The sequence below is a fragment of the Lepidothrix coronata genome, unplaced genomic scaffold, assembly GCF_001604755.1.
Source record: "Lepidothrix coronata isolate B3197 unplaced genomic scaffold, Lepidothrix_coronata-1.0 Scaffold189, whole genome shotgun sequence".
Lineage (NCBI taxonomy): Eukaryota > Metazoa > Chordata > Aves > Passeriformes > Pipridae > Lepidothrix > Lepidothrix coronata.
The window spans coordinates 1,542,581-1,569,831 of record NW_016690369.1 but is presented as its reverse complement, the minus strand read 5'-3'; the positions used below and the strand labels follow the sequence as shown (position 1 = coordinate 1,569,831).

Sequence of the window (27,251 nt, the reverse complement as noted above, 5' to 3'; positions counted from 1 at the left end):
TCCAGGACTCACAATTCCAACCCCAGCAGGCAAAGCCTGAAGAGAAAACCTTAGGGCAGCACCTCCAGCCTTGCCACGGGCTCCTCTGGTCCATTAACAGCCCCAAAGCAGTGTGGTGTGTTCCAAGGGCTTCTCCCAGCCCAGGCCAGGACTGCAGCATTCCTCAACTGCCATCCCTGCCCTACAAGGCTATTTCCCCCCAAAAAAGTGCTGGTCAGCCCCCAAAGGGTGGCTCAGCTGCCAAGAACCACCGGTGACCCAGGCCAGGGCAATAAACACCCACCAGGACCCAGCCCAAGCCCCAGCAAATGGTTTCAGAGACCCCCAGGCCGACTGTGCCTCTCTCCCCAGCTGCAGGACACCCAAAGGAATGCCAGCAGGAAAGCCTGGGCTCTTACCTGGCACAGGAGGATCAGAGGCTCCCTGAACTCTGCCTGGCAGATGGCACAGATGTCTCCTGCCTCGCTGCACTGCTGGCTGGTGGCACGGACCCCGTAGGTCTGCGGGGGACAGGGGGGGGGGAAATCCCAATGACCGAGGGTTTGGAGGCTCAGGGAGTGTGAAAACAGGGCTGTTCCTAGCCCACACGGCCCGGGAAGGACACTGGGGTTGTGTCCCTGGTGGGGAAGGGAGGTGTGGGCAGCAGCACAGGGATTGTGCAGCTCTGTGCTCTCTGCTGGGTTGGCCCCTGATCCCACCCTTTGGTGCCTGCACTTGTGCAGCAACGATAATGACACTTAATGAGCTCAGCACCACCTGCAGAGGTGTTTGGATAGTGGGAGGGATTATTATTGGCAAGGTAGACCATAGGAGAGAGAAAAGCAGCAGCAGCATCTGGGGGCTGCCCACTTTTCTTTTTAGATATATGGAGGGTAAATGTTTCTCCCACATTTTAACAGGACTGGGGGAAATAGAAACATGCTGAGGAAAAAATGAGCAGCCCAAGCCCACAGAACAGGCCAGGTGAGCTCTAACAAACTGCAGTGGTGGTGTGGCCCTTCTTAAAATACAAGTCCCAGCATGTCAGTGCAGCAGATCCAAACACCAGTGCCTGGGGTAATTCCTGATCTCTGGGAGTGTCACTGCACAAAAGGCACGACAGGGTTCTGGTTAAAGCCCTTCTCACACTTTGCACTGCAAGGTTTTGTCAGGTCCTTGCAGGTTTGGCCTCAGTGGATTAATCCATATTACACAGAGCTCCCAGTCAGACAAAGCAGGAAGAGCCTCTCCCAGAGCTGGGACAGGGCAGGGGTCAGGAAAGGTTCCCAACATCCCTGACAGGAGGGAACAGCTTGTCCAGCCATGGCAGAGCACGAGGTTGTATTCTGTGAGCAATTCTCAGCTCCATCATCCCACAGGAACAAGGCTTCACCTCTGAAATGGCTCTTTGATGTCTCATTCCTTACCTGGGGGGTGCAGAGGACCTTCAGTGCCTTCCTGACACTTCCCACACGGCCACAGATGTCAAAGGACTGCAATAAAAATGTCCCATTTCAGGTAATTTTCACAAACTCTGTTTGTGTGTGTGTGTTTACAGTCCAGAACCTCAGGAAATGGTGTCTCCAAAAGGATACTCAGAGGGGGGAAAAAAAGTCACAATGGTGCCAAAAAACCGATTTCATGGTGATCATGAAATGTGTAATAAATGTGAACTGGCAGTGGGGAAGAGCAGCCAAAAAACCTCTGGTAACACAGACTGCAGAAGAGGGGTTGCAGAGGACAAGGAGAGGGGCAGAGGTTGGAGGGGACAATTGTCTGGAAGGGATAAAATGGACCCATTCCCACCCTGGGATGAGATGAGAGGGAAGGGAAGGGGAGGAGAAAGGAGAGGGAAGGGAGAAGGAGAAGGAGAGGGAGAGGGAGAGGAGGGAAGAGGAAGGAGAAAGGGAAAGGAAGGAGAAAGGGAAAGGAAGGAGAAAGGGAAGGAAAGGGAAGGAAAGGAGAAAGGGAATGAAGGGAAAGGAGGAAGGGGAAGGGGAGGGGAGGGAAGAGGATGGAAGGTTTGAGAAGGTTTGGGAAGGGAAGGTTTGGGAAGGGAAGGGAAGGGAAAGGAGAAAGGAAGGGGAGGGAAGGGAAAGAGAATGGAAAGGGAAAGGAGGGGAGGGGTCCTGCTGCAGAGAGGAATTGAGCCCAGTGCAGAGAAGAACAGAGCAGGAGCAGGACTGGGGCTGAGCTTCCCTCGTTCCCCCAAAGAAGAAGCTTCCTGTGCCAGGCAGGGACAGAGGCTGCAGCACTTGGGTGCTGTGCAGACACCCAAAGGTGGCCAAAAGCAGGGGGGCACCACGGGGTCCTGTCCTGCCCCTCCCTCTGCTGCCCAGCTCAGGGTGTGACTGCGTGTGCTCGGAGTTCTGGGCTCCTCCTCACACCCTGACAGCAGCTCTGGGCAGGGCACAAATGAGTCCTGAGAAGAGACTAAAGGACACAACCATTTCCAGCCTGGCTGAGCAGCATGAAACTGGGGGGAAGAGCTGATAAAACTGCCTGCAGGTATCAAGGGGCTGGGCAAGACAGGAGACACTGAGCAGCCTTGGAGTGAGGGCTATTAAAATAAGGGAGAACAGCTTGAAAACCTAATGCAGGGTGTCAGTCTTAACTTCCCTACCCGCTGGCAGAGCTCACAGGGGAAAAGCCACGGAAGCAGGCAGGATATGGAGGAGTAGCTGTGCAGGGAAGAGCCCTGATGGCCTGCCAGGACCTGCTGGTCCCACCTGGAGGGCAGGGGAAGGTGGGCTGGACCAGCACTGCAGAGGCACCACAGTGCCTGGAGTTGGCTCTCTCTGGTTTTCCCCTGGTTAGCAGGATTAAGTGGGCTCACTGCAGGGAATGCCAGTGAGATCATCCTGCAATAGCTGTGGAATCAAATGAAGGCACCAATAATGCTTCCAGTCAGCATGTAAAAGGCTCCCAGGGTCCTTCCAGTAATGCTTCCAGTCAGCAACTACCACTGGAGGCTGCCACTGCTGCAGACTTTGCATCTCCTAACGAGGATCAGCTTTTTTCCACAGCCCATTTCACAGACTTTTTCTGCTTGCTTTGCTTACAGTGTGGCTTCCAATGCCTCTGCTCCAGCTCTGATGTGTCTCCTCTTCTCCCAGTCCACTTTCCCCCTTCATTTTTTCCCCCTGCACCCCAAGAGCTGCTGTTTGAGTGGTCTCACACCCATTTCTCACCCATGCACTGAAGTGTGTTGCCCCAGTCCCCTCTCATCTTGCCTTCCATCATTTTAACACCCGGGTTACAGACAGTGAGTGCTTCTGTTCAGGATGGGGACAAAACAACCCCTGGATGCTCTTACTGGTGAACATCTGGGATTTCTTCACCAAAATCAGAGGCTTTGTGTCTACACAGCCCCGAGAGAGCTCCCAGGAGCTGCAGGACACACAGCCCTCTGGGAGTGCCCCTGATCCTGCCCCTGTGCAGGGGAAGGGGCTGCAGCCCCAGCTGAGCCCTGGATTTTCGCCAGGAGCTCTCGGTGCCAAATTGGCTTCTGTGGTTTTTTCTAATGTGGTTTGTGGCTTTGCTAATGTGGGTTCCCCTGGGGAGTGTCTCAAGCAAGGAATGAGACCTGCAGCTCCTGTGGCTGTGAATGGGATGCACACACCTGGCACTCCTGGCTCTGCATTGGAGGAGTGTGATCCTGCTTTTCCTTCACTTCCAAGCAGAGTCTCTGTGTGCAGGGGGCTGACCCTGACCTGGACATGCTCAGGAGCTGCCACACAATGACCTGGGACACGTCCCTGGGTTTAGCACCCTTCCCCTGGCCCATCCCTCCGTTATCCCCCCGGTGAGCTGGATGAATTCAAGGAAGGAATGAAGGAATGTGCACGTCCCAGGAATGGGCTGCAGCCAAGGCACCTTCCCAGGTGTGCCCCACAGTCCTGGGCCCAAGTTATAGGCAAGGCTGGAAAGCAGCTGTCCTGCCCTCAGGGAGCTTCTGAAGAACAGACCAGCACAACTGGCCAAAATGAGGTGGCTTTTCCACCCCAGGTCATCCCACACTACCTGTGAAAGCTTCATAGCACAGAAACATCAAGTGAACCCCAGAAGAACTGCTCACACCAGTGGGCCCTGGGGGCATTAACAGCCCCTCATGGCCCTGAGGAGACTGCCCTGGGCTCTGCACCCACAGTCCCTTGCCCAGGGGCCCAGCAGCTCTATTTAAGCTCAGCCCATGTCTGAGCCTGGGTTTTGGGGCTGGCTCCCCTTCCTCCAAGGAGCAGAAGCTCCCACTGCTTCTTGCTGCTGGGAGGACTTCTCCAGGTGGAAGGAATGGCAGGTGGAACTGCAGGTAAGCATCCATCCCTCTTCCAGGTGTTGAGTCACTTTTGCAAGAAGGGACACAGGAAAGATCTCTTGAAATCTGTTCCTGTACCTGTGACCTGAACACCTGAGCTCCCGGGCCAGGAGGGCAGGAAGGGGCTGGATCCTGCTGCCTACAGGGGATCCAGGCAGTGGCATCTCTGAAAGGGGCAACAATCCTCTCCCAGAGCAAAGAGCAGGGAGCACAGAGCTGAGGGAACTGGTGGGTGTGCAGGAGCTGCACTAGTCTCATGTGCTTCTGTTCTGGCACTGTTTGCTCTGGTTTGGCTTGATCTCAGACCTGCTGTGGCCAAATCACTTCCCACGACCTCCTCTGCCTCTCCTGCTCACAAGAACTGACAATTCCCTGACAGGAGGGGTTGAACAGGCCCTGTTCCTACATAACATAGAGCTGCAACTGCAGCAATAAGGGCTGCAGTGGGATTTAGAATTGCTGGGCCCCTCTGAGCCCCTCTGTCTTCAGCTGGGATGTGTTCCCTCTTCCCTGTTCTTCCGTCTGCTCCTGCAAAGTCAGAGGCACAGGGATGGAGCCAGCCTGACTCACCTGGCCTTTCTCAGAGGGATGGACAACACAGGGATACCCCTGTTTGGGCAGGGTTTAACACACACAATTAGAAATACAGCTATTTCTAGACCTCAGACTTGGGACTCTTATTTATAAAGTTACACTTACAATTGAACAGACAGACTTTGTGCTCTTAACATTCTTATTTCTCAGGACACATTAATTACCCTTGTCCATCACTGGGATCCTGGACTTGCAGCAGCCAGACCAGGACATAGAACAGGGCAGAACTGCCTGTTCTATGCAGGCAGGACTTGGATACCCCTCTCCCTGCCTGCTGTGAGTGACAGAGCACCCACCCTGCCTGGAAAGGCAGAGGAAAGCTCAGAGAGAAACATTAAACTGCAACCTGCCTTTTCAGTGCTGCATCTGGAAGGCTGCAGACAGCTGAACACGCCAGCACTGCTCCCCCCAAGGCTCTCCCCTTCTCCTCCAGCCTTTGCAGGAAGGGATTAGAGAGCAGCAATGACTTCATGAGTCTGATGCAACACTCCTGAGCAGCCACAGACCTTCCCCAGCTCAGCCATGCCCAGGGGCCGGGGATGCAAAATGCCTCTGGCAGCTGCAGGTCCCTTCCTGGGCAGGGACAGGAGGGGGATTTGTTCCCCTCAGCTGTGCTGCAGGTCACTGCAGGGGTGGTGCTCACCTTGCAGAGGCTGTACATGATGATGAGGACTCCCCCCAGGAAGTAGCTGCCGGAGGGATCGTCTCCCATGATGTATTTGTACCACAGCTGGATGGGCACGAGGCAGCGGAACAGCTGGCTCAGCTCCTCGATGAGCAGGTAGAACTTGCCCTGGGAAACCACACAAGGGAGATGGGAAGTGTCAGGAGGCCAAAAGAAGAGCGGTGTTCACTCTGTTAAACGGGGCAGGGACCTGCTTTTGAACTCTGAAGGGATAGTTTTCACTTCCTTCTTTCACGGTGCTCCTCCTGCTCTGCCCCTCACCCAGCTGTTCTACATTCTGGAATTTTACATTCTAGAGCAGGTTATGGACACACATCTTAATGCTGCAGCAGAGTTAAGACTTACAGGATTAATAGGATGTAAATGGTGGATGCTGTTAATTATGAGAAAAGGAAAGCCTCTTTGATTTGATACCTTTCTGAAGGTACAGGGATTAAATATAAAGTGACATCAGAACTTCCTGACAACTTTCCAGTTCAAACTTATTATCCCTTTGCCAGCATCCTTATCCCTGCCCTTCCACTCAGGTGCCTGTTGGCTCTTGTAGAGAGCAAAGATAAAAAGACTGGTGCTGAAAAACAAACCCTCAGGGCATTGAAATTCAAAATACTTCCTGAGGACCTTAAGGAAGAAGTGGGGGAGGGGGGAAGCACGATGGTTCAAACACTTCTCTCTCAAAAGAGTCTCAAAGAATGGGCAACATCCTGTGTAAAAACCTTCAGCAAAGCTGTCCCTGCCATCCCGGTGTTTATTGGGCACAGAAAGCTTTCCCTCCTTGAAGGGCACCTGGAGGGTGACACACATTCCCTCCTGGCTCGCTGCAACCACGAGGTGCCTTTTTTTTCTTACCACATCACTTCTATTTTAGTATTATATATAAAATATTATATATAAAACATATATTTTATATATAAAATACATATTTTAGCTACATTTTAATAATTCTATTTTTATTTCTTCCCGACGAGCAGGAAGCTGGCTGAACGGGGGGGATCTAATTTAGGGCCAGTCCTAATGAGGACCTGTTTATTTATGTTCTGTCCCACTCCAGTGGCAGGGCACTGGGTCAGGGCAAGCCGAGCCCAGAACGATCCTTTAATCTCCACTGACCTAATCCGGGCTGAAAGGGTTGGGTTCAGTCACGTCAAAAACCCCTTTCATTCGATAAGATGCCGGAGAAGGGGGAAATTCCCCTGGAATTTTGCTGCGCTCGCTGTGTCATCAGTGATGTCACCGCAGGCCAATGGCTAATTGGGGAGGTTTGGATGGGGATTAAGCCCTGGCAGGCGGCTCGGCAGCAGCCAGCGCCCTTCCCCGGGGGCTGCCGATGAGATCACTCGCAGGCCATCCTGCCGCTCCCAACAAATCGAATCCTTCGGAGAGCTCTGGCACGCTCATGATCTCATGCCCCCCCCGGGACGCGGAGTGAGGTCACACCAGCGGTTGCTAACGGACCCGGGCAGCTTTCTTGCCTCTCCCCTCCTCCCCCTGAATCCCAGGTGGCATCACGGAGCACAAAACCTACCGGCAGCGATCCTGAACGCCAGCAATTTATTAAATTAGCGCCGAGGTCTCTCTCTCTCTCTCTCTCTCTCTGCAGCCTCGTGCTTCGATGCAATCATCGTTTATTTTGGGCAGAGGGTCACTGTGCTGTCACTGCCTCCCCTCTGATGAAAGCCACCGGCAAGAGAAAGGCAGCAAACTGTTTGTTTTCCCTGCCTCGTCCCTCCCACCCCTCATCTCTCCTGGATCCTTGCCTCGCCAGGAGCCGGGATGGGACAGGTCACTTCTTGCTCTCCCGTTGCATCAGATGGAGCTGCTGCGCCCAGAATTTGGGGCGCCAGAGCTGAAATCCTGCTCACAACACAAGTTTTGAGGCACTGAAACGCCAGAGCCCGCAGCAAGATGTAAGGAAAGGTGGGGCGGGGCAGCCCCGGGGGACAGACAGGCTGTGGGGTTGGAAGGGGAAGAACGGGGCTCTAAAATGAACGTGCAACTTCAATTGTCCGACCACGACATCTCCACCCTTCCCAAAGCTCTCAGAGCTCCTTTATCCATTGCACATCCCTGGTTTTCAGTGGGAACTGCAGGGTACCAGGATTTCTCAGCAGCTAAAAACTCATTCACAGCCCCCACAAGAGAGAAGCTGAGATTTGAAGGATGCCTCCCCTCCATGCAACCCGTTACCAGCACCCACCTGACCACTAAAGGTTGATAAGTTTAGAGTGAATCCAGGAGGAAGCAACACTGAGAACTAGAAAGTGCTTACAGAACTTTTTAAGTCTTGTCAGGCACCTCAGTCCTTAGTGCACCACTTTTTTTTAAACTAGGAAAAGTGCCAGAAAATCAAAAGTAACTTTACAAAGGGCTGCAGCAGAAGTGGGGTCTCCTTTCTGAGCCAGAAGCTTGCAAAGCAAGGGTTGTTCCCTACAACTTTAGCAGCATAATGTAGATTGGTGATGGCAGTAACTTGCTGCACACAGCACCCACCACTGGTAAGGACACCCAACACACCTCTCTGCCACTCCTCAGCCTAGGTTACAGTTTTCAAAGATAAATCTTTGTCTCCAACTCTATTTTGTCTGAAAAACTCAAGTATTTCAGCTTTTTTTTTTTTTTTCTCACCAAGATTATATCAAGCACAAATACAACTATTTTTCACCTGCATCTGGCTTGGAACAACAGCTGGAAATAAGGCAAGGCCTGTCTCTGTTAGGTGAGTTCACATTTCGTAAAGATCAGTGTAAATCTGGGCATCTTCTGTGGAATGCACTACTGTATGGAGCTGAAGGGCTCTCTAAGAGCAGCAAAATCTATTTTTGGTGAGCCTGTGAGTCAGTGCCAATGCTTGACTGGACTGTGCAGGAGCCAACCTGAACTGCAGAGATTAAGTAGGGTATTACCTGCAATTATGTCCCCTACAAGGGCCAGAAAAGGGGCTCTGCTCTCATCAAACCCTTGCCTGAGCCAGAAGTGAGAAGGACACTGCTGACCCTGCCAGGCCACCATCAAAGAGCTCATTAGCACATGAGGGGAAGGGCTGTGCTGGGGATCTGATTTTAGCAGCTCCCACACGGGGAAATTCCGATTCCCTTTTTCCAGAGCTTTGTTACAAACCGAGTCAATGACTCGTGTGTAACCCTCCATTTTCCTGCACCTCCTTCACCACAGAAAGGCCATTTTTATGCTTCAAACGAAGCACTTCTTTTGAGAGAGGAGAGTTCAGGATTTTCACCCAGTTGCACTTTTCCTTCTGTCCATGCAGTGTTTCGGTCTGTAAGGGGTAAACCCTTTTGCACATTAAGCACTCAGCTTCCTAGTATTTTGTTAAATCCTCATCACTTGATGGCAGACCTGCATCTGATCCCTTCCTCCTTCTCAGAGCAGCAAATTTCTAGCATTTCTTCAGTCCCTTTATGACATCACCACTACAAAACCACTCTCCAAACCCCCTTATTTTCACAGGGCTGACCCAAGGGACAGCTGTTCCCTGCGTTCCCTAAATGAAAACTCGAGGCACAGAAAGATGGGGGTCAAGGTAAGGCTGGTTTGGTGTCCAAGCTGAGATGCCTGGGATTAGACTTTTTATAAAGCACTTCATTTTATAGATCACATTACCATTAAAAGCTGAACCCCTGACTCCAGTCTGCAGCTGTACATGACTTTTCTAGAATCACACAGGAATCGTCTGGCGAAGTAAAGGACAGAATTCAATTCTCCAGTGCAGAAACCTGAACCTGTAGAATGTTCCTCTTCCAGTGGTCTTTGTTTTCTATGAGCTTTCCAGTTGCTACAACAGCTCCTTTCAATATCTCACCTTCATCCTTGGGGCACTGGTGATGGAGGGAAGGAGTCTTACAGTGACATGACATGGAATAGTGTAATTAAAAACTGAATCCCAATATATACAGAGCAAAGGGGCGAAAATTTGCAGCTGCAGAGGCAATGCTAATTCCCCCAGAGCCCAAGTGAGCCTTGATTTTGTGGTTTCTTTTGACACCAGGCTTTGCATAAGTGCCTGTGCCTCCCCAGGAGGGAACAGGGAGGCAGGGTAAGGTCTGACACGGTGGAATTAAAATGGGATGCAGGAGAAGTGAGAGAAGTTGCAATGAGGCAACTGTAAGTCGTGATTAGCACTCAAGGGAAGCTCCAAGTCTCACTTGTTCTGTTGCCAGCAGCATTAGGGCTTATTCTGACACAGGGAGATGCTGGGAAAAAAAAACTTTGGGGACCTGCTGTGGCAATTTGGATGAGGAGAGATCTCTGCTGGGACTGCAGGTCACACTGCCAGGGCAGGGAAGTGGGAGCAGGAAACAGGATCGTGGCACATCGTGCTGCTGAAAATCCAGGCAGGACTAATGAGGAGGAATTTCCAGGTGGGATTAGAGGGGGAAAAAAATGAGAATTTCGCTTCTGAAAGTCTCATCTTGGGACATCTTAAATTGGGAAGTTCAAGTGGGAAAGCCCCTGGGAGTGATGATTCTTTTAAAGTTCAGCAGCAGTGGCTTGCAAAGCGTGTCAGGGAGGGGGACAGAAGAGCCCCCACTCCTCAGGGCCTGGCTCTGATGCTTTAGTTATGCTTTTTCTTTTGGAAAATAATAAATCCCATGCTTGTGATGCTGGGACACCTCGTCTGTCCAGGCTGAAGCAGAGAAAAGTCTTTGCAGGACATCACCTGGTTCTGTGGCTCCAGAGGATCAAAGCTCAGACTGTTGTCCAAGACTCTGTCCCAGAGTTCCTCCAGAGAGTATCCAAGGTCAGAAGGTAATTAAAGGATGGGCTATCCTGCCTGGAAACACCACTTTAACCATGTTAAATTTAGGGAAGACCAGGATTAACCTGCATATCTCACAGCAGAAGAGAGCACAGATAAGGAACATCTTCACCTGGGTATTCTTCCTAAAACTCATCTATGTGCCAGCTCCCAATGCTTTTTAAACACTTGTGGATTTTTGGATCAGCATCCAGAAGACTCAAATGCTCCAAGGGACCTTTATTTCCTCAGGACAACAAAAAAAAGGTGCAGCTTCAGAAGGAGCATGGGGAGCTTGATGTGCCAATTTACCTGGCAGAGCTGTAACCACCCATGCCAGGAAATGTCAGGGAACATGGAATGCACCTGAAGCTTAGTGCTGTTCACTGTTTTCATCATATTTGGTCTAAAATCCAAGTGCAGAACTGGGTAAAGAACTGCAGCAACACACAGGCCGAGTTTTCTCTGACCAGCCTCGATGAGATGGCACTTTAAAAATAAAAAGCACTAATAAAACAGTCAACTGGGAAAAAAAAAAAAAAAGGCACGAGGCAAATATTTTCAAAGCTGCAGTGAGGGGTCCCCAGTGCAAGGGTGGAGCAGTGTTTGTACACTTGCCACTGACGGCATTTCAGCAGCATAAAGACAAATTCACGGGATTAATGGCATTTGCAGTGTCTGGATCCAGCCTTCAAGTCAATCTGACAAGTATTTAACCAATAGTCATTTATTTCATGCTGTGTTTGCAACAAGCCAGTGTTAAAGTGTTTTCCTTCTGAATTTCCAGCCTCCTGGAAATGCAGCTCCCTGGAACTGGGCTGCACATCTGTACCGAGCACGGAAGGAAAATTCCAACTCAGGGTCTTTCTTATGTACCAGCCCATTAAGATAATTGGAAAAATGTCCTTCTCCCCTCTAGGGATAAGGATACATATATAAAAAACCCTGGGATCCCAGTTCCTTACAGTTCTTTTGTCTCACTCCATCCTCCAGGATAACCAGCTCGGATTGCTGACAGGAGCATGAGGAGGGGATGGGAGACTTGCAGGCACCTGGGATTTCCTAAGTGAAATCTTTGGCAAGTGTGCCTTTTTATTATTTATTTCCTTATTTTTAATTCCACCCCCCTCAAGCTGTCATTCCTCAGCAGTGCAAATGAAAAGCTGCCATCCATGGGTGTACAACAATGGAAGCCTCTGCAAGGCCACATGGCTCCTGCAGTTTAATTTACTTTAATTCATTTTATATTGAACCAAATGATCTTATTTGCCTTTCTTTTTTTTTTTTTTTTAATGGAGAGCAGGGTGGGAGCCAAACAAACAACCCCCCCTTCCAAAGAAATGATGAGCCCAGCTGAAATTAAAACTTGAACTTGGCTTAACGTGCCCAGCAGCTCGTGGGGGAGGAAGGGACACCTTCAGCCACAGGTTTGATCCTTCTGCCAACTCCACTGGCCCAGAGGTGTGAGATCTGTCCTTTTTCCTGACTTTCCCATTCACCAGCCCTTCCTTCCCTGCTTTCCAGCCTGGCTGCCCCCTCACAGCCTCTCTTGGCACCTCTGTTTTCCAGGCTGGTTTGGAGCCTGGCAAGGCCTGGGATTATTTTGTCAAGTTTTTCAGTCTTCCCTCATTCTCTGGAGGAGTTTGTGGCAGAGATATTTCCATTCTGAGTTATTCAAGCTTGGAGAACTCTGGCTAGTTGTACCCTAAATGTAATACATAATATATCAGTTCTCAGGCTTCACACTTCAAGCACTCCTGGGCATGTTTCTTGCCCTCTGTGTTCTGATTGCAAAGACAACCTTATTTTTCTGCCTTTCAATTTTAGCTTGCTTTCTCTCATTTAAAGCACAAATGCTGTAAATGCAAATGTTATCCTACACCAAAAGTTGCCATGCTAGGAATACACGACCCAGGTACTTTAGGGGGGCAGAACTGAGTGCTCCAGCCCAAATTTTTTATGTGTTCACTGTCAAAATGCATCTGAGGGCAGCAGAGTTCGGTGCTGTTCACTGTTTTCATCAATGATCTCGATGGAACAGAGTGGGTTTATCAAATCCACAGCTGACACTCAACTGGGAAAGGCTGTAAATGCAATAGAAGGAAGGACTATAATCCAAACTCATCCTGACAGGCTGGAGAAATGCTCTGGAAAACAGGGAGGGATGAAGACAGTCCTGAAGAGAATAAATAACATCCGGAATTAAAAATCTCTGAGAAAAGACTCAACAAATTGGTGGTGTTCAGTCTCCAGAGAAGACTGAGGGGAGAAAGGAAGACTGGAACAGAAAGAAAAGAATCTGATCTTGCTCCAATCCCAATGGACATGGAGAGGTAAGACACTTAAAGGAGGATATTCAGAGGAAGTGCCTTGCAAGCAGCAGTGAAGAGCACAGAGCACCCAGAGAACACCAGAACCTCAAGGAGCAGCACAAAAAGCCAGCCTGGCTTTGGAGGTGCCTTGGAACTTCCAAAACCAGGAAAAATCTGAAGAGCCTGCTCAGAGGTTGAGAGCACAGTGATCAAAGTTCCTCAAATCCCACCCCTGGACAAGCTCTGTGGTTATTGCTGACTGCCAGGCCTGCAAGGAAGCTCAGGATGAAATCCCTGTGTCCCACTCCCAGCTGGGCTGAACTCCACCCCTGAGAGGGCAGCAGCTTCCCCTTCAGGCCCTGCATTAGGGGAGCTGTTCTGACTGGTTATATTGGCACAAAAATTCTCACTATATATATGTATATCTTGGAAAAAAATCTACCTTTCCTCCAGTTTAATTTATATTTCTCCAGCAGCACGATACCATTAAGTGACAGCCACCCACAAGCTCACAAACTCCAATCTGGGCTTAAAGCAGAAGCTCTGGTTGGAGCACCTGGGGAAGCAGAGCATAACTTTGTATCTGGCAAGTGCTAAGACAGCAAATAACAAATATTTTGGTCCAAGTTAACGTGCCTAAGTTGCAGTAGAACTGTTCTAACTCAGAAGGAGCTGAGGTCTGTCCCCTGAGGTCTCATCCCTGGTTGGCAGTGCAGAGTGGGGGAGACAAACCCAGCTCTGTGGTGGCAGGGAGCAGCAGTCTGACTTGTCAGGGGACACCGAGCCCATCAGCAACACCCTTGGACAAAACAGGGGCTTGAAAAAAGTGAGAAGTGTTGCTCTCCAGAAAAAGGTATTAAAAACGAAGCATCTGTGCTCTGAGTCATTACAGGCCCCTGACAGATGTGATCTTACCAGCCTCCCCCTGTAGCTGCAAATAAAGACCCCTTCCCTTTCTTCTCTCCAGACAAGGATTAATGAGTGCTTGGGAGAGCTCTCAGACAGGCAAGCAAAGGCTGTGAACCTTTTCCAACGCTGCAATTTATCTTGGGGAGGTTATTCACATCACTTTTCCCTCCCTCCCCAGGCTGGATTATGCTCTGACCCAGCACATTAATCTCCTAAAATATAATAATAATAATAGAAGAAGGAGAAAAAAAAAAAAAGTTGGACAATTGCCAGAAATAAATTAATAACCATCTCAAATAGCCCTGCTGTGCAGGAACAAACTGCTCAACTCCCCTGCCACCCCTGTCATTTCCAAGCAAAACTATTCCCAGTTTAGATATCCTCCTAAGTGCCCTGCCTGAGACTTTTCAGGGATTAATGATGGTATCTTGCATCTATACAGTGCCTTTCATCCCAACAGCTGCCAGAAAGTTCCTTCACTGAAGGCAAATAATACACATCTCTGTGTTTGCCACTGGAGTGCAGAGGCTACCAAGTGGATAAAGAGGCAGCATGACAGATCTGTGCAGGTAAAAACACATGAAAAGGTATTTTCAGGGAGAGAATGTAGTGAGGAGGTTTCCGAAGTTAGGCCTAGTCTACGAATAACTTCATAATAATTTAAATACATTAAGCATTCAAATATTTCTTCACCCGTGGTTATGTAGAAGGGGTGTTGTCTTTTGTGGCACCAGGAGCTTCAATTTAATCCTGTTACTGCTTTGGCCCAAGTGGAAAGCCAAAGACACAAGTACTTGCAGTTTCTTCCCATGAAGTGATTTGTGCTTCAGAAATATGTATTTACAGAGACTGCTCAGAAAACAAGGAATTCAACCAGACAAGCTGTTACCTCACTGCTAGTGCCTATTCCTCCTCTAGCAATGCATTCCTCATCTCTGGACTTCCATCACTTGCTGGTGCTACCAAACCCTTGCTCAGGTCTGTGATGGCTCAAACCCCAAACCTTGATACCCAAGTGCCAAAGTTTTATGAAGAGATTTCATTATTTTTATTCTTCCATTCATATTTGGCCTTGGCCCAGGTTGCCCAGAGAAGCTGTGGCTGCCCCTGGATCCCTGGAAGTGTCCAAGGCCAGGTTGGAGGGGGCTTGGAGCAACCTGGGCTGGTGGAAGGTGTCCCTGCCCATGGCAGGGGGCGGGAAGGGATGGGCTTTAAGGTCCCTTCCCGCCCAAACCATTCTGGGATTCTGGGATTTCACGCTGCAAACGTGCTCTAAAGGTATCAGATTATCAAAGATAAATATTTGTACATCAAGAAGAGTCTCCTACCTTGGACTTGACAGCCAGGATGATCTTGGGCAGGGCCACCACGAGGCATTTGAGGGCGATGGTGAGGTACTTGAGCACGAAGTCTGCGATGCCCACGATCCACATCAGGTCGAAGAAGTCCAGCCTCTCCAGGTTGGGCTTCAGAAAGATCAGGCTGAAAGACACCAAAACACCAGTGAGAACCTCACTCAAGCTTCTTGTGTCCACTGCTGGCTAGAGAGAGAGAGAGCCCAGAAACTCCCCTGAGCCCCAGGGGAATTGCCAAGGGCAAGAGGAGTCAGACATGCAAATCAGTGCCCTGCTTCCTCTCTTGGCTTTGCTCTTGTTCTCCTGAGGTCACCAGGTTTGCCCACTACCACCAAACAGGACCCAAACCTGTTTTGGAAGGCTGCAATCTCCACAGCCTGCCCTCCACACTGCCTTTGGTGTGCAGGCAGTGCCTTCAGCTCTGTCTGATTCTGGGATCTGAATGTAAAACCTTACCCTGGGAAGTCCTGCTCAACGTTTGCTCTTTGAAAAAAAGTGGAGTCTGGGACAGCAGAATTCCACACAGCAACGGGCAGGAGCCACTGACCTGAGCAGCAATGAGGACTGGACCCTACTGAGGCTGAAAAACCAGGATTTGTCTTCAGGGTGTTTAGCTGCTAAAGCCTCGTGGTAGAAAGCAAACACTTAACCAAAAAAAAAACAAACCAAAAACCAACAAAAAAATAAAGCAAAAGTAAAATAACCAACCCGAAATGAAAGGCCTGAACATGAATTTAAAATACTCACAACACTGGCACAGCACAACAGGTAAAATTACACCCTAAAAACAGAAACAGAATCAGAGGCTTTACTACTATTCGTGCACTAGAAACAATAAATAAATAAATAAAAACACTAGGAAAAAAAGAAATAAATCAGGAAATGAAAAATAAGCCAGAAGGAAACAAACATGAAGCAGCTACTTCTAATTTGACAAGCCTGCCCTGTGAACAGTCCCAGGTCCCCACACAGCAGGCAACAGATGCACCAGCCCAAGCATGACACAGCAGTGCTCCCAGGAACAGGGATCCTCCATGGAAATGTGGCCCAACCTGTCCACTGGTAATAAGCCCTGCCCTAAACTGTGTGTAGGGTGGCCCCAATTTGCTGAAAGCCCTTTATTTTGGGTGATTTAGCCTCTATTTTAAACTAGTCCCATCCATGTTTTTAACCCTGACCACCACCTTACAGACACACAGGTTTCCTGAGATGCAAATTCCTTCTCGATGCTTCCACACCTTTCTGCCATTCCTGTTTCTCTTCCATTCCCTCCCACGAGCCATATCCAGGGAATCCCATGGCCTGGCATCTCCCATCTGGACCCACACGTTCAAGCCTTCTCACCTCTCCCCCTTTCCAGAAGCATTTACATACAGAGTTTTCCCAGTGACCAAATCCAAATCCATTAGGGGCAATTCCAAAGGATACCAGGGTTAGGGGCAGACCTTGGCTCTTCCCACAGACAGCATTGTTGGGAAGAAGCAGGGAAGCAATGAAATAATTGGCAGAGAAACCAAACCCAAGAGCTGTGTATCCATAACCCAACTGCTGCACGTTGTATTTTCAGCCTCAAGTTCTAAGTCCCCTTCAGTGGGACAAAGAAAATTCTAATGAGGGAGATAATTCATATGGTTTTAGCTCCTAATACCAAAACTGCTTTCTAAATAATTGGGTTTGATGTTGCTCCATTTCTTCCTATTTATTCTACTAACATCTCCTTGCTTAAGTTGTGTATCTTTGCTTCCTGTCTGTCATAATTCCTACAGACTTTATGATAACTAGGGGTAGTGCTGAACCAAATCCATTGGTACAAACTTTTCTGTACTTGAGAAGTGCTTTAGTGAGAATGTGAAGGTCAAGGATGTCTTAATTACCTCAGATCCAAGTGCCTCTAAGCCCTGAGGACACTGAAGTAAAACACTACTACTTCACCTCCTGTTTATCTCCTGTCCTGGACTCAAAGCTTGACAGATTGAAGAGAAAACATTATAGGAAGAGGAAAATCAGTGGGTCTGTGTCTCATCTGCTTCTGACACCTGCTCTGTATGTTCAGCCCCTGCAGTCAAAGTGGAAATTCAGAGGTCCCTGTTAAAAAGGGCCCACCCTGCTCTGAAACCCGTGGTGTGTCCTCACCCCCCATTTCCACCCTGGCTATGCCATTGTCTGCAGAAATGACACACATCCTTCTGCTCCACTGAAAGGTATGACAAAGATGCAGCCAAGACAGCAGGTGCTTCAGGCAGGAACACTTCCAAAGTGTGGGGAACAGTGGGCAATTCTTCTCCTCCCTGGCAATTATCACCTGCTTCCAGCACGGACAACGTGAGTCCTGCCCACCTACCTGTTGTAGAGCTGCTGAGAGCTGAATGTGTAAAGCAAGTACAAGGTGTTTCCAGTGAGAAAGGCCAGGATCCAGAACACAACCAGCACTGATCTCTTCTCCTGGGCAAGAGAAAGAAGGAGAGACGATAAATTGGAAGTCTTGTGGGTTGTGCCCATCCCAGGGGACACGAATATGTATCTAAGTGTTCAGTAATTAGTTTATTGACACAGGACTAAGGCTCAGAAGCAGGCTGCTAGGTAAGGACACATATAAACACAGGCAGAAATGGCTCTCACCCAGCAAACCTTTCAAATAAAGTAACTTCAGGGAAATTATTTGAAATATGGTGGGGGAGGTGACAGCCTTCCTTGCAGAATGCCATCTTCAAAGTCAGGATCTTTCCCGGGACATCTAAATTCTGCTGGTATTTAAAACTCAGTGTGACAAGCAGATTAAAAAAAAGTCAGTTCCATGTATTGTCCTAAATTCTGAGCTGTCACCTGGTGGGAGTGACACCTCATCAAAGGGGGGGTTTACAAACAGATCCTCTGAGTGAGAGGAAGGCTCAGCTAACCCAAATATAACCCATCACCACCTGCAGCACATCTGAGTGTTATCCAAATGCAGGGAGGTTCTAGAACAGGCATTTTTGATGGAGGAAGTAACTGAAGGTCAAAAAAGAAGTGCAAGTGCTGCATTTCAAAATACATGGAACGCTACAGACAGAAGCTGGATGGCAGAAGATCTTGTCCTGGGTCTTGGCCCAGGGTAATTTTGAAGAGTAAATTTTACTCCTGGGAGGAAAAAACACCCACCATTTTTCTTGTGAGCTGATTTATTAAGGAAATAGGTCTCTGCAGGGATGTTTGGCTGAGATTTAAAGCAGGGGGATTAAGGGGCACACTGCTGGAAGGAGAGAGTGCAAAGTGCAAGGCAACAGCCATCTATTACATGGTTGTGCAATTTATCTCTTCATTCAGCATTGCAGCACATTTATTCCACTGCTGTTGGTAGATACCAGTACACACTTGTGCCACCCATGCAATTTTAATAAAAAAGGAATTCTAGTCTTGTGCTTTTAGTGCTGTTGAACTGTTCTCCTGACACTGAAGATCACAAGGCCTGGAAAGGTCTGCTGGTTTCTGTACATTCTCAACAGCATTATAAAGATGCTAACAAGCAACACATCCACAAAATGTTCCAGTTAAACACCTCAAAACATGATCTAAATGCTAATAAGTTAAATCTCATCATTAATAAGTCAAATAGCTTTCAGCACTGCTGCTGAAATGGGGAAACCCAGGTGCAGAGAAGTGCTGGAAGATGCACTGCCAGCCAGTGGCACGGGGAGATGCAGATTACAACACCCCTGAGCTGTCCTCTCTTTGTTTACTACGTTCACACTCACAACAAAATAGGGTAGAAACAGTGGGAGAGCATCGGTGTGGAGAAGCAGGAAGAGGAAGGCGGGATTAGGGCCTTTCAGAACTCTTTGTTCCGAAAGATCTGTGCCCATATAAATGCATTCAGCCCTCCAGTGCCAAAGAAGGTGTTGTTTTGTGCACAGGGGGTGGCGTTCCCCGGGAATACAAGGAGGTAAAACGTTGGACTCACCTTCAGGGCGACCTGCTCTCGGAGCGTGGAGTTGGCGTAGGCGAAGGTGCTGGCCATGCCAATGCACACAGCAATCCCTGCAGGGAAGGCACTGTCAGGGGGTCACTCCTGAGCCAGGGACACCAGTCCTGAGCCAGGGACACCAGTCCTGAGCCAGGGACATCAGCATCTCAAGCTCAGAAAGAACATTACTGGGTGATACTCTGGATGCACCGGGAATTTAAATGTACGGGCGACTAAACCAGGGCAGTCTGGGCTCTGTACTTCAAATTCAGTGTAAATGAAGATGCAGCACTGCAGTGAGCACCCAGCCCAGCACAGACACTCTGTCCTAAGGTCCTGAAGGAGAACACAAGTGCTCTGAGTGGTGGCTGCGTTGTGCCAGGTGACAGTATTACAACAGCAGTTCAGCAGCTCCTGGAGGACAGGGCACGCTATCAAAAACCTACAGGATATCAGGTCCAAAGGCCAAGATATTGCAGATATGAATTAACCAAATCCCTGTCAGAGTTGTAAGTGGACTAAAACGGAAGCATTACTGGTTTCCTAGTGTTGATAATCTCAGAATGAGTCAGGATCCACAGACATGCCAAACATACAATTTTATAGTGCTAAAATACTCAGGTACCATTAAAAAAAAACCTGGATAGACATATTCTTCAGGGAACTCTGAAGATCTCAACTGCCAGATGTAACTGCTGATGCTGTCTGACTTGATTTCACAGCTACCACAGCTAGACAAGTGTCTCATTCCTCAGAACCCTTCTGTGCTCCACAGAAACCTTTGCCAGTCACCAGTGTAAGCTCTGCCCACCTGTCCTAGAGAGGGCTCTGAGGGAGAAGCCTTGGTAACATCCTCACCCTCATGGGAATGTCAAGGGGAGATCAGGAAAAGGAACAGAACTGGTCAGGACAGCAAATTCATAGTACTAAACTACCTGTAGATATCCTGCTGGGTGTAACAACTGCTGTTCAGGTGAGGGCCTTCAGAGCAGGGAGCTGGTGAACATCCTTTCAAGCTCTGTTAACAAGTACTGTCTCTGAAGAAGTGACAAGCTGCAAGTGTTCACTGCCTGCTTTCAATATTTTTCTGCATTACACTCACTGGACTTGTCAGTGTTCAGTTTTAACTGGTGCCATAAAAATTCTTAGGGCAAGTAGTAACTAAGTACAATTTGCAGGCGAGCATCAAGCACTTTTCCCCTTTGGTTTTAATATTTTTAGAACAGCTGGGACTGAAAGTAGGGTGAATTCATCACGTGCATTTGAGTGTGTCCCCTTCGTGCCAGGCTACACCTGGACACTGTGTAGTGGTTTGGTTTAGGCCTCTTCCTGGCAACCAGGTCAAGGAAGTACCAATATCCCAATATTCCATTCTATTCTTTACATAAGCAGAAATATAAATAGAAGAGGGGAGGAATTTGGAGGGGAGATCTCAGAGAGGAGGAGTTGGAGGAAGCAGTAACCTCCCTGTGTCTGGGCTGCTCGTGTGGGAGTGCAGGCCTGGGGATTTTTTTGAGAGGCTGTTGGGTTTTTTTCCCCATTTGAGAGGAGAGATCCAGTGGTGTGGACTCTGCTTCCTTAAGGAAAGTACTAAGATTTTGTTTGCTAGTTCTTTAATTGGTTGCATATATCTGTTTTTCTGGGGGTTTTTTGGGTGTTGGGAGTTTTTTTTGGGGGGGTTGGGCGGTTTTTTGGGTTTTTTGGTTTTTTTTGGTTTTGTTTTTAGTTTTTGTAACTGTATAGAAGTGTAAAATATATATATACTGCTTTGGTTCTGTTATTTCGGGGCTTTTTTGGTAGTTTTTTTCTTCCCTTTCCTTCCCCTGCCTTCATAAAAAGGGTGGTGGGGGGGAAGACCTTTGCTGTGGTCTTGAGCATTTGGCAGGGGAGCCAAGTCCAAACTACCACACACTGTCACATGGGCCCCTCAGCTCAGGAAGGACATTGAGGTCCTGGAGTAGGTGCAGAGAAGAGCAACAAGGCTGGGGAAGGGACTGGAGCCCAAGTGCTGTGAGGAGAGGCTGAGGGAGCTGGGGCTGTTCAGCCTGGAGAAGAGGAGGCTCAGGGGAGACCTCCTCACTCTCTGCAACTCCCTGACAGGAGGGGGGAGCCGGGGGGGGGTTGGTCTCTTTTCCCAGGCAACGATCAGCAAGACAAGAGGGCTCGGTCTTCAGCTGTGCCAGGGGAGGTTTAGGTTAGACATTAGAAACAATTTCTTTCCAGAGAGGGTGATCAGCCATTGGAATGGGCTGCCCAGGGAAGTGGGGGATTCTCTGTCCCTGAAGGTTTTTATGATGAGACTGGATGTGGCATCAGTGCCATGGGCTGGGAACCACAGCAGTAGTGGATCAAGGGTTGGACTTGCTGATCTCGGAGGTCCCTTCCAACCCAGCTGATTCTGTGGTTCTATGATTCTATGGATAAGAGTATGGGACACCACAGCCTGACGAAGCTTCATAATAGGGTTCAGAAAGGATGGGGGTGCTTACCAAGCTTGTGCTGGAAGCAAACTTTAGCCAGGAGGATCAAGATGAAGGGAAGCCCCTTCTGCAGCCACCCGACGACGGCCTTCAGCTCCGAGAGGGCCGGGGCTGGGGTGCCCCCCTGCTCGTCCGGGCCCTCCTCGGCGTGGCCGTGCCGGTCGCCCCCCGCCATGTGCAGCAGGGAGGAGCCGCGGTGGTGGCCGTGGTGGAAGTGGTGGGAGGGCTGGCGGTGGTGGTGGAACGGGGCTCCCTCGGCGCGGCCGGCCCCCTCCTCCCGCGGGGCCGGCATCTGGATGAAGACCTCGCCGCCTCCCGCCGAGGAGCCCAGCACCAACCCCGACTGGAAGGGCGCGGCCGTGATGGTGCCCGAGGGGATCCCGGCCAGCCCCGAGAAGAGCTGCTGAGGGGAGGAGGCCTCGGCCTTGAGGCTTTCGAACACTCCGCTCTCATCCACGCTGGTCTCGGAACTCACCGTCTGGCTCCGGTTCCTGCGGAGGGACGACAGCAAAATGATTAAAAAACTGAGTGACGTGGAACTTCGCGGTCTTTTGTAGTGGTTCAGTGTTCCTCACGGCAAGGGTTTGGTCTAGGCCTTTTCCTGGCAACCAGGTGTTGTGGTTTGAAGCTGGCTCCCTGCCAAGTCTCCAAACTTCACCACAAGAATTCCACCCCCCCCCCCCCAAAACCCAAGGGAGGAGAGAAAAAAAAACCAAGAGAACCAAAACGAGAGAGAGGCAGCTAAAGCAATATATATAAATATATTTACACTTATATTACAGTTATATACAATTGAAATATACGTACAATTTCAAAAGGGAAAGGGGAAGGGGGAAGGGAAAAAAAGAACAAAACCAAAATAAAAGATACACGATCAATAGCCCAAGATCTAGCAACTAAAAGAATTAGCAAAAGAATATCTTACTACTCTCCTTGGGACAACAGAAAGACGTGCTGGCAACCTCCATCTCCCAAGGTCGACAAGGCCTTACCAGGCCTCGCTCCCCAACCCGACAGACTCAACAGCAGGGAACCTGCACCTCCAAAGCTGCTGGAAGGAAAGAGGGCAAAGGCCTCTTCTCCTTTCTTCTTATACCCTGGGTTATTTAAAAATTGTAGGGAATACTGGGTAAATCTGGGCACTTCCTTGGTTACAAACTGGTCACCAAGGAAGGCCTAGACTAAACTACCACACCAGGTCAAAACCAAGAGAGTACCTATATCCCAATATTCCACGCTATTCTCTACGTAAGTAGGAATATAAATAGAAGTTGGAGGGAGTTAGTTGGCCAGGTCTCTTCTGGTGAAGTTGGAGACAGCGGGCTCCCTGCAGTTGGTCTCACTCATGTGGGAGTGAGGCCTGTGAGGCCTGTGGGTTTTCCGATTCGAGAGGAGAGATTTGGTGGAGTGGCTTTTGTTTACTTAAGGAAAGTATTAAGATTTTGGTTTGATAGTTCTTTATTGGCTGCATATATCTGTTTTTTGGAGGGGTAATAGGGGTTTCTTTCTTACGTGTATATAGTTTTGTAATTGTGTATACATGTAAATACATATATATATATATTGCTTTAGTTCTGTTATTTCGGTTCTTTTGGGTTTTTTTTCCCTTCCCTTTGCTTCCCATGTGTTCATAGACAAAAGGGTGCTGTGGTTTTGGGCACTTGGCAGAGGGCCAAGTCCAAACTGCCACTCTCACACACTTTGAGAACACACAAGTCTCCAGATGACAGATGGTTTTCCCTCTATGTGCTGTTGGAAAGTCACAGTTGCAGAACTAGAGGCCAGTAACCAAACTCACAAGATCAGAGAACTCTAAAGACCAGACCAACAGGCACCACTTCCTTCATCTAGAGAACAAAATTCCCAAACACCCCCTTCACTTTTGGAGGAACCAAAGAAGTTACACATGCAATATCAAATTCAACATCATCTACACTGATTTTAATATTTAAAGAACAAACTTCCCAAACATTCCTTGGACTTTTGGAGGAACCAAAGAAATTACACATCCAATACCAAACTCAACATCACCTACACTGACTTTAGTATTTAAAGAAAAACATATAAAACCCTGTGGAACCTGACACAATAAGACAGGTCATATTACATAGAAACAAATGAACCAAGCTAACTCAAAGCAATGACCTACCCCCAAAACCTTCTGTCTTTATTTAGGGTTGATCACTGCCTGCCCAGTGATGAACTGCACCAACAAGAGACACAATCGACTGGGGAAGAGCAGCTTGTGTGTCCCTGAACTAATAAAGGTTCTGCTCATGGGTCAAGAGAAATTCTTCTGTTTTGATATTCCTGGCAAATTAGACATGGATGTACCCAAATTACTGGGACCTGGAGAGAATTAGTTCTGGCACTGATCCTTTCCAGATTGCAAAAAGTCTAAATACCTTCCTCCTAACACCAAAAGACTAGAGGCTTTCTTCACCTGAAGTCAATCCTGTGGAATTCAGATGAATACAAAGCAAGTTTAGATGGCAGGGAACACTCCAGGTAACAAGTAGAATGATCATTAGGCAGTAAATGCCTGGCAGACAGCAAATACCTCTCTAAATTGCAGAAGGAGAGTAAAGAATAAATAAGCTCAGCAAGAGGCAAAGCTCACAAATAAGGCAAGTTGCAGGGCTTTGGTCTCTCTTGATTTTAACCCCTGGAGGTCTCTAACTTTAGAAGTAGTGATTACAACTCAGGGATGTACACACAACACGGGGACAGAATGTGCCAGTCCTTGGGTCTGGGAACACTAACAAACAGCCTGGGTGGAACCCAGTGTTACAAATAAAGACACAACTATTGTTTGGAATAATACTACCAGGATACAGGACTGTGCTTTCAGCAGGAAGGAATTAATCTGGGACACGTTTAAAAACAAACAAGGATGAAATTGTGAGGCTGCTGAAGTTAACCAGAAGGGAATACCAGTGGCAACAGCATTTCATTCTACATTTAGAAACCTTCAGCCTCTCTGATAATAGGTACCTAACCTGTTAAAAACCAGAAGGATTTATAAAAGCCAACTGACATTACTCTGCTTATCTTTTGCACTCAATAACAGACACAGACCCTGAATATATTTTAACTGAAGTGTCTTACAGGTTTGTACAGACTCAGAGAGCTCTGCACAGAAGACAAGAAGGCCCATTCAGCACCTTCTGTGCCTCTCAAGCCCCAGCCTTGTCTGCTGATACAAAACCCACACTTTTTTTTTCTGCACTGAGGCTTGGGCAGCATCATGCAGAAAAAAAGGTGGAGGTGGCTTTCTTTTCCCCTGAAATTAAGAACAGTACCATGCTAGCAGGGGTCAGGGCATCAAAGTGCAACTCTACTTGCAAACCCGATGATGTTTCACTTATAACCTCAGCTCAGCCAGAGCAACTAAATTTGTTAGTTCCATCTTTGTCTTAATTAGATTAGTTTCTTCTTTAGGAAAAAAAAACAAACAAAGTCAAGCTGTAGCTCTGGGAAAGCCCTAGGGAATACTTAGCACCAGAACAACAACAGTGGCAAGGCTCCCTTGCTGATGGTGTAATTGCAGAAGTGAATTAGAGGTATTCTGCATCTAAATACTCACATACATAGAGCTGGATACAGACTCTGGGAGGATGTAAAGGATCACTCAAACTCTTTATAAAACACTAAGTCGTTGAGAGCTTCAGCCCAGCAGACTTTTTACACACTTTAATAACAGAAGTTTCTGTTCATACAGGTTGATCCTTGCAGATTGATTGCACTCAAGATCCCCATAAGACTGTGCAACAAATCATTCAGGGCTTAAATTCTTTTTATAAGGATCTGTAAGTTTTATACAGGAAAAAAAATAGATATTATGGTTTTTTTTCCAAATGTTATAATCTGCATTTGAAGTAACAACACTTAGTATTCCAGGAATCTTCTATGCTTTCCCCACAGTAAATGTTATTTAATCCTAACCTGACAGCATCTCTTTTGAGTTAATACATAATATTATGCTCCTTTTTAACCAAAACAGCAATATTAGTGCTCCAAAACGTCCTGCCTGTGCCAAGCCAGCTCCTCATGTGCCACACTGGATCATCCTGGAACACTGTGGTGGGCAGCAGTCAGTGCTGACACGAGGGGGAAAAGTAAACCTGGGTCCAAACTTCCCGAACTCCAGCAGAAAGCCTGGCCACACCACATCCACAGGGATGAGGACTGAGGAAACTCAGTTTTGAGCTTCCATCTTCTCAACCCCCCCCACATTTAAATCAGGACATTCCCCCCTGGAGAGGAGCTGGGAGGAGGGAGGCGGGTGTACCTTTCCGGAGGCGCGTTGTCCGTGTTGCTGCTGTGCCGCCTCTGCATCTTCCTCAGCACCCTGAAACACAACACGCTCAACATCAACGGCGCGGGGCAGCAGATCCCGGGGGGGCTACTGAGACAGGCCCACGGCCTCGGGGGGCTGGGGGTGCCACCCAGCTGGGCACATGGCTGGCACCAAGCACCTCCTTCTGCGGCAGAGCCCCTCCGGCTCCCGGCTGTTCCTCAGCCCGCTTGCACAGGAACGACGTGGAAGTTGTGGCAGCACAGGGACACGGGGCTCCAGGCAGGGCAGGAACTAGTCAGGTCCCCTTTGGCAGGACAGGGCAGTCCCAAGGAGTGTCCAGCTGGCATGTCCTGGGAAGGACCTCGAGGACATCTAACAGGGTGGCTCCTGCTGTGACACGCCACCCAACATCCGCTCTTGGGAATGAAACCCCTTCTTCCTCTTCTGCAGAAACCTGGTTTGTAAAACTGAGAGGGAGGAAAAAAGCAAATGTATAAACATCTTCAATGAAAAAATACAACCAGGTCACGACAATATTCTTTTAAATAACTCTCCTAACTACGAATTTTTTACCTTGTAAGTCCCAGCAGGTTTTTAATCTCTTGCTATACATTTCAGCTTGTGCTGGATTTTCACGGCCTAAGTTCTTTTTATAAGGATCTGCAAGTTTTATACACAAAAAATAGATTTATGGGGTCTTTTTCAATTGTTATAATCTGCATTTGAGGTAACAACACTTAGTATTCCAGTAATCTTTTACATGCTTTCCCTGCAGTAATCCTACCCTGACAATATCTCTGTTGACTTGTATATAACATTTTTTGAACCAAAACAGCAATTCAGGTATGATGAACAGGCCAAGACAGGCTGGCCCATGAAGGCAGAACTGTCCTGCCTGGGAACAACTTTGAGGTCACTGCTCATAAAAAACATCTGTCCATCTTCCCATGCTACAAGCTGAGAGCCAGAGCCAGAGTAGAGGCAACTCCAGCACTTGAAAAATCCTTCACGCCTTTCTAGACCATTGGAAGTCTAGATTGTGATGTGGGGTGAAATCACACTCCACAATGACATTCAGCTCCACGGGGAGACACTTTCTCTTTTGGCATCAGCCATGAAGGGGACAGTGACATGAATACCAAGTCCTGAAGGTGCAGGACATTGTGAGATGCAATGGTCTGTTCTGCCCAGAGTCCTACAGGTTTGATCACATTTAAATGGCCTTTGTTCCAGAAGGGACTCAGCTTCAGTACTGACTGCTCCCGCTTTTTCCAGATTAGGGGTTTTCATCTTGCTGCACTTGGGACATTTTTTAACAGTACCTGAACAACAGCCTTATCCAGAGGTGCCAGGTGCCACCGTGGGAGAGATGGAAGCTCCAGAGGGTGCAGACAGCTCATACACGGAGTTCCACAGAGAGTCCGAGCTGGTCCAGATTTCCAGCTCACCACAGGTCCCTCAGACTGGATGACTGCAATGCCCCTGGCTCCCAGTGCTCACAGCACATCTGTAAGAAGCACATGCAAAGAGTCATCTTCACCACAGCACAGAGAGTATATCCACACATACATCTTAGAATGTGTATCACACATAAATAGCACAGTGTATATTTATAGATATATATCTATA

General features: G+C 48.4%; 1 protein-coding gene across 5 annotated transcripts in view; it reads right to left on the bottom strand.

Annotated features, from left to right (window-relative positions):
* The window catches only part of RNFT2 (ring finger protein, transmembrane 2), a 28,732-nt gene extending 1,589 nt beyond the window's left edge, over nt 1-27,143 (bottom strand). The window contains exons 1-10 of one of the 5 annotated variants that reach the window (XM_017831331.1): nt 26,945-27,143; nt 26,196-26,282; nt 25,614-26,089; nt 21,332-21,813; nt 18,840-18,916; nt 17,244-17,344; nt 14,876-15,029; nt 5,532-5,681; nt 1,407-1,472; nt 399-500 (exon numbers count right to left, since the gene is read on the bottom strand). In XM_017831331.1, the coding sequence (XP_017686820.1) occupies nt 399-500; nt 1,407-1,472; nt 5,532-5,681; nt 14,876-15,029; nt 17,244-17,344; nt 18,840-18,916; nt 21,332-21,813; nt 25,614-25,696 (1,215 nt within the window). In that variant the 5' untranslated portion in view covers nt 25,697-26,089; nt 26,196-26,282; nt 26,945-27,143. Of the gene's footprint in view, nt 1-398; nt 501-1,406; nt 1,473-5,531; nt 5,682-14,875; nt 15,030-17,243; nt 17,345-18,839; nt 18,917-21,331; nt 21,814-22,247; nt 22,373-22,539; nt 22,681-25,613; nt 26,090-26,195; nt 26,283-26,944 lie in introns of those variants that run through there. The other 4 variants (XM_017831333.1, XM_017831330.1, XM_017831335.1 and 1 more) reach the window with 4 other exon arrangements.
* Between the last annotated feature and the right edge of the window lie 108 nt (nt 27,144-27,251).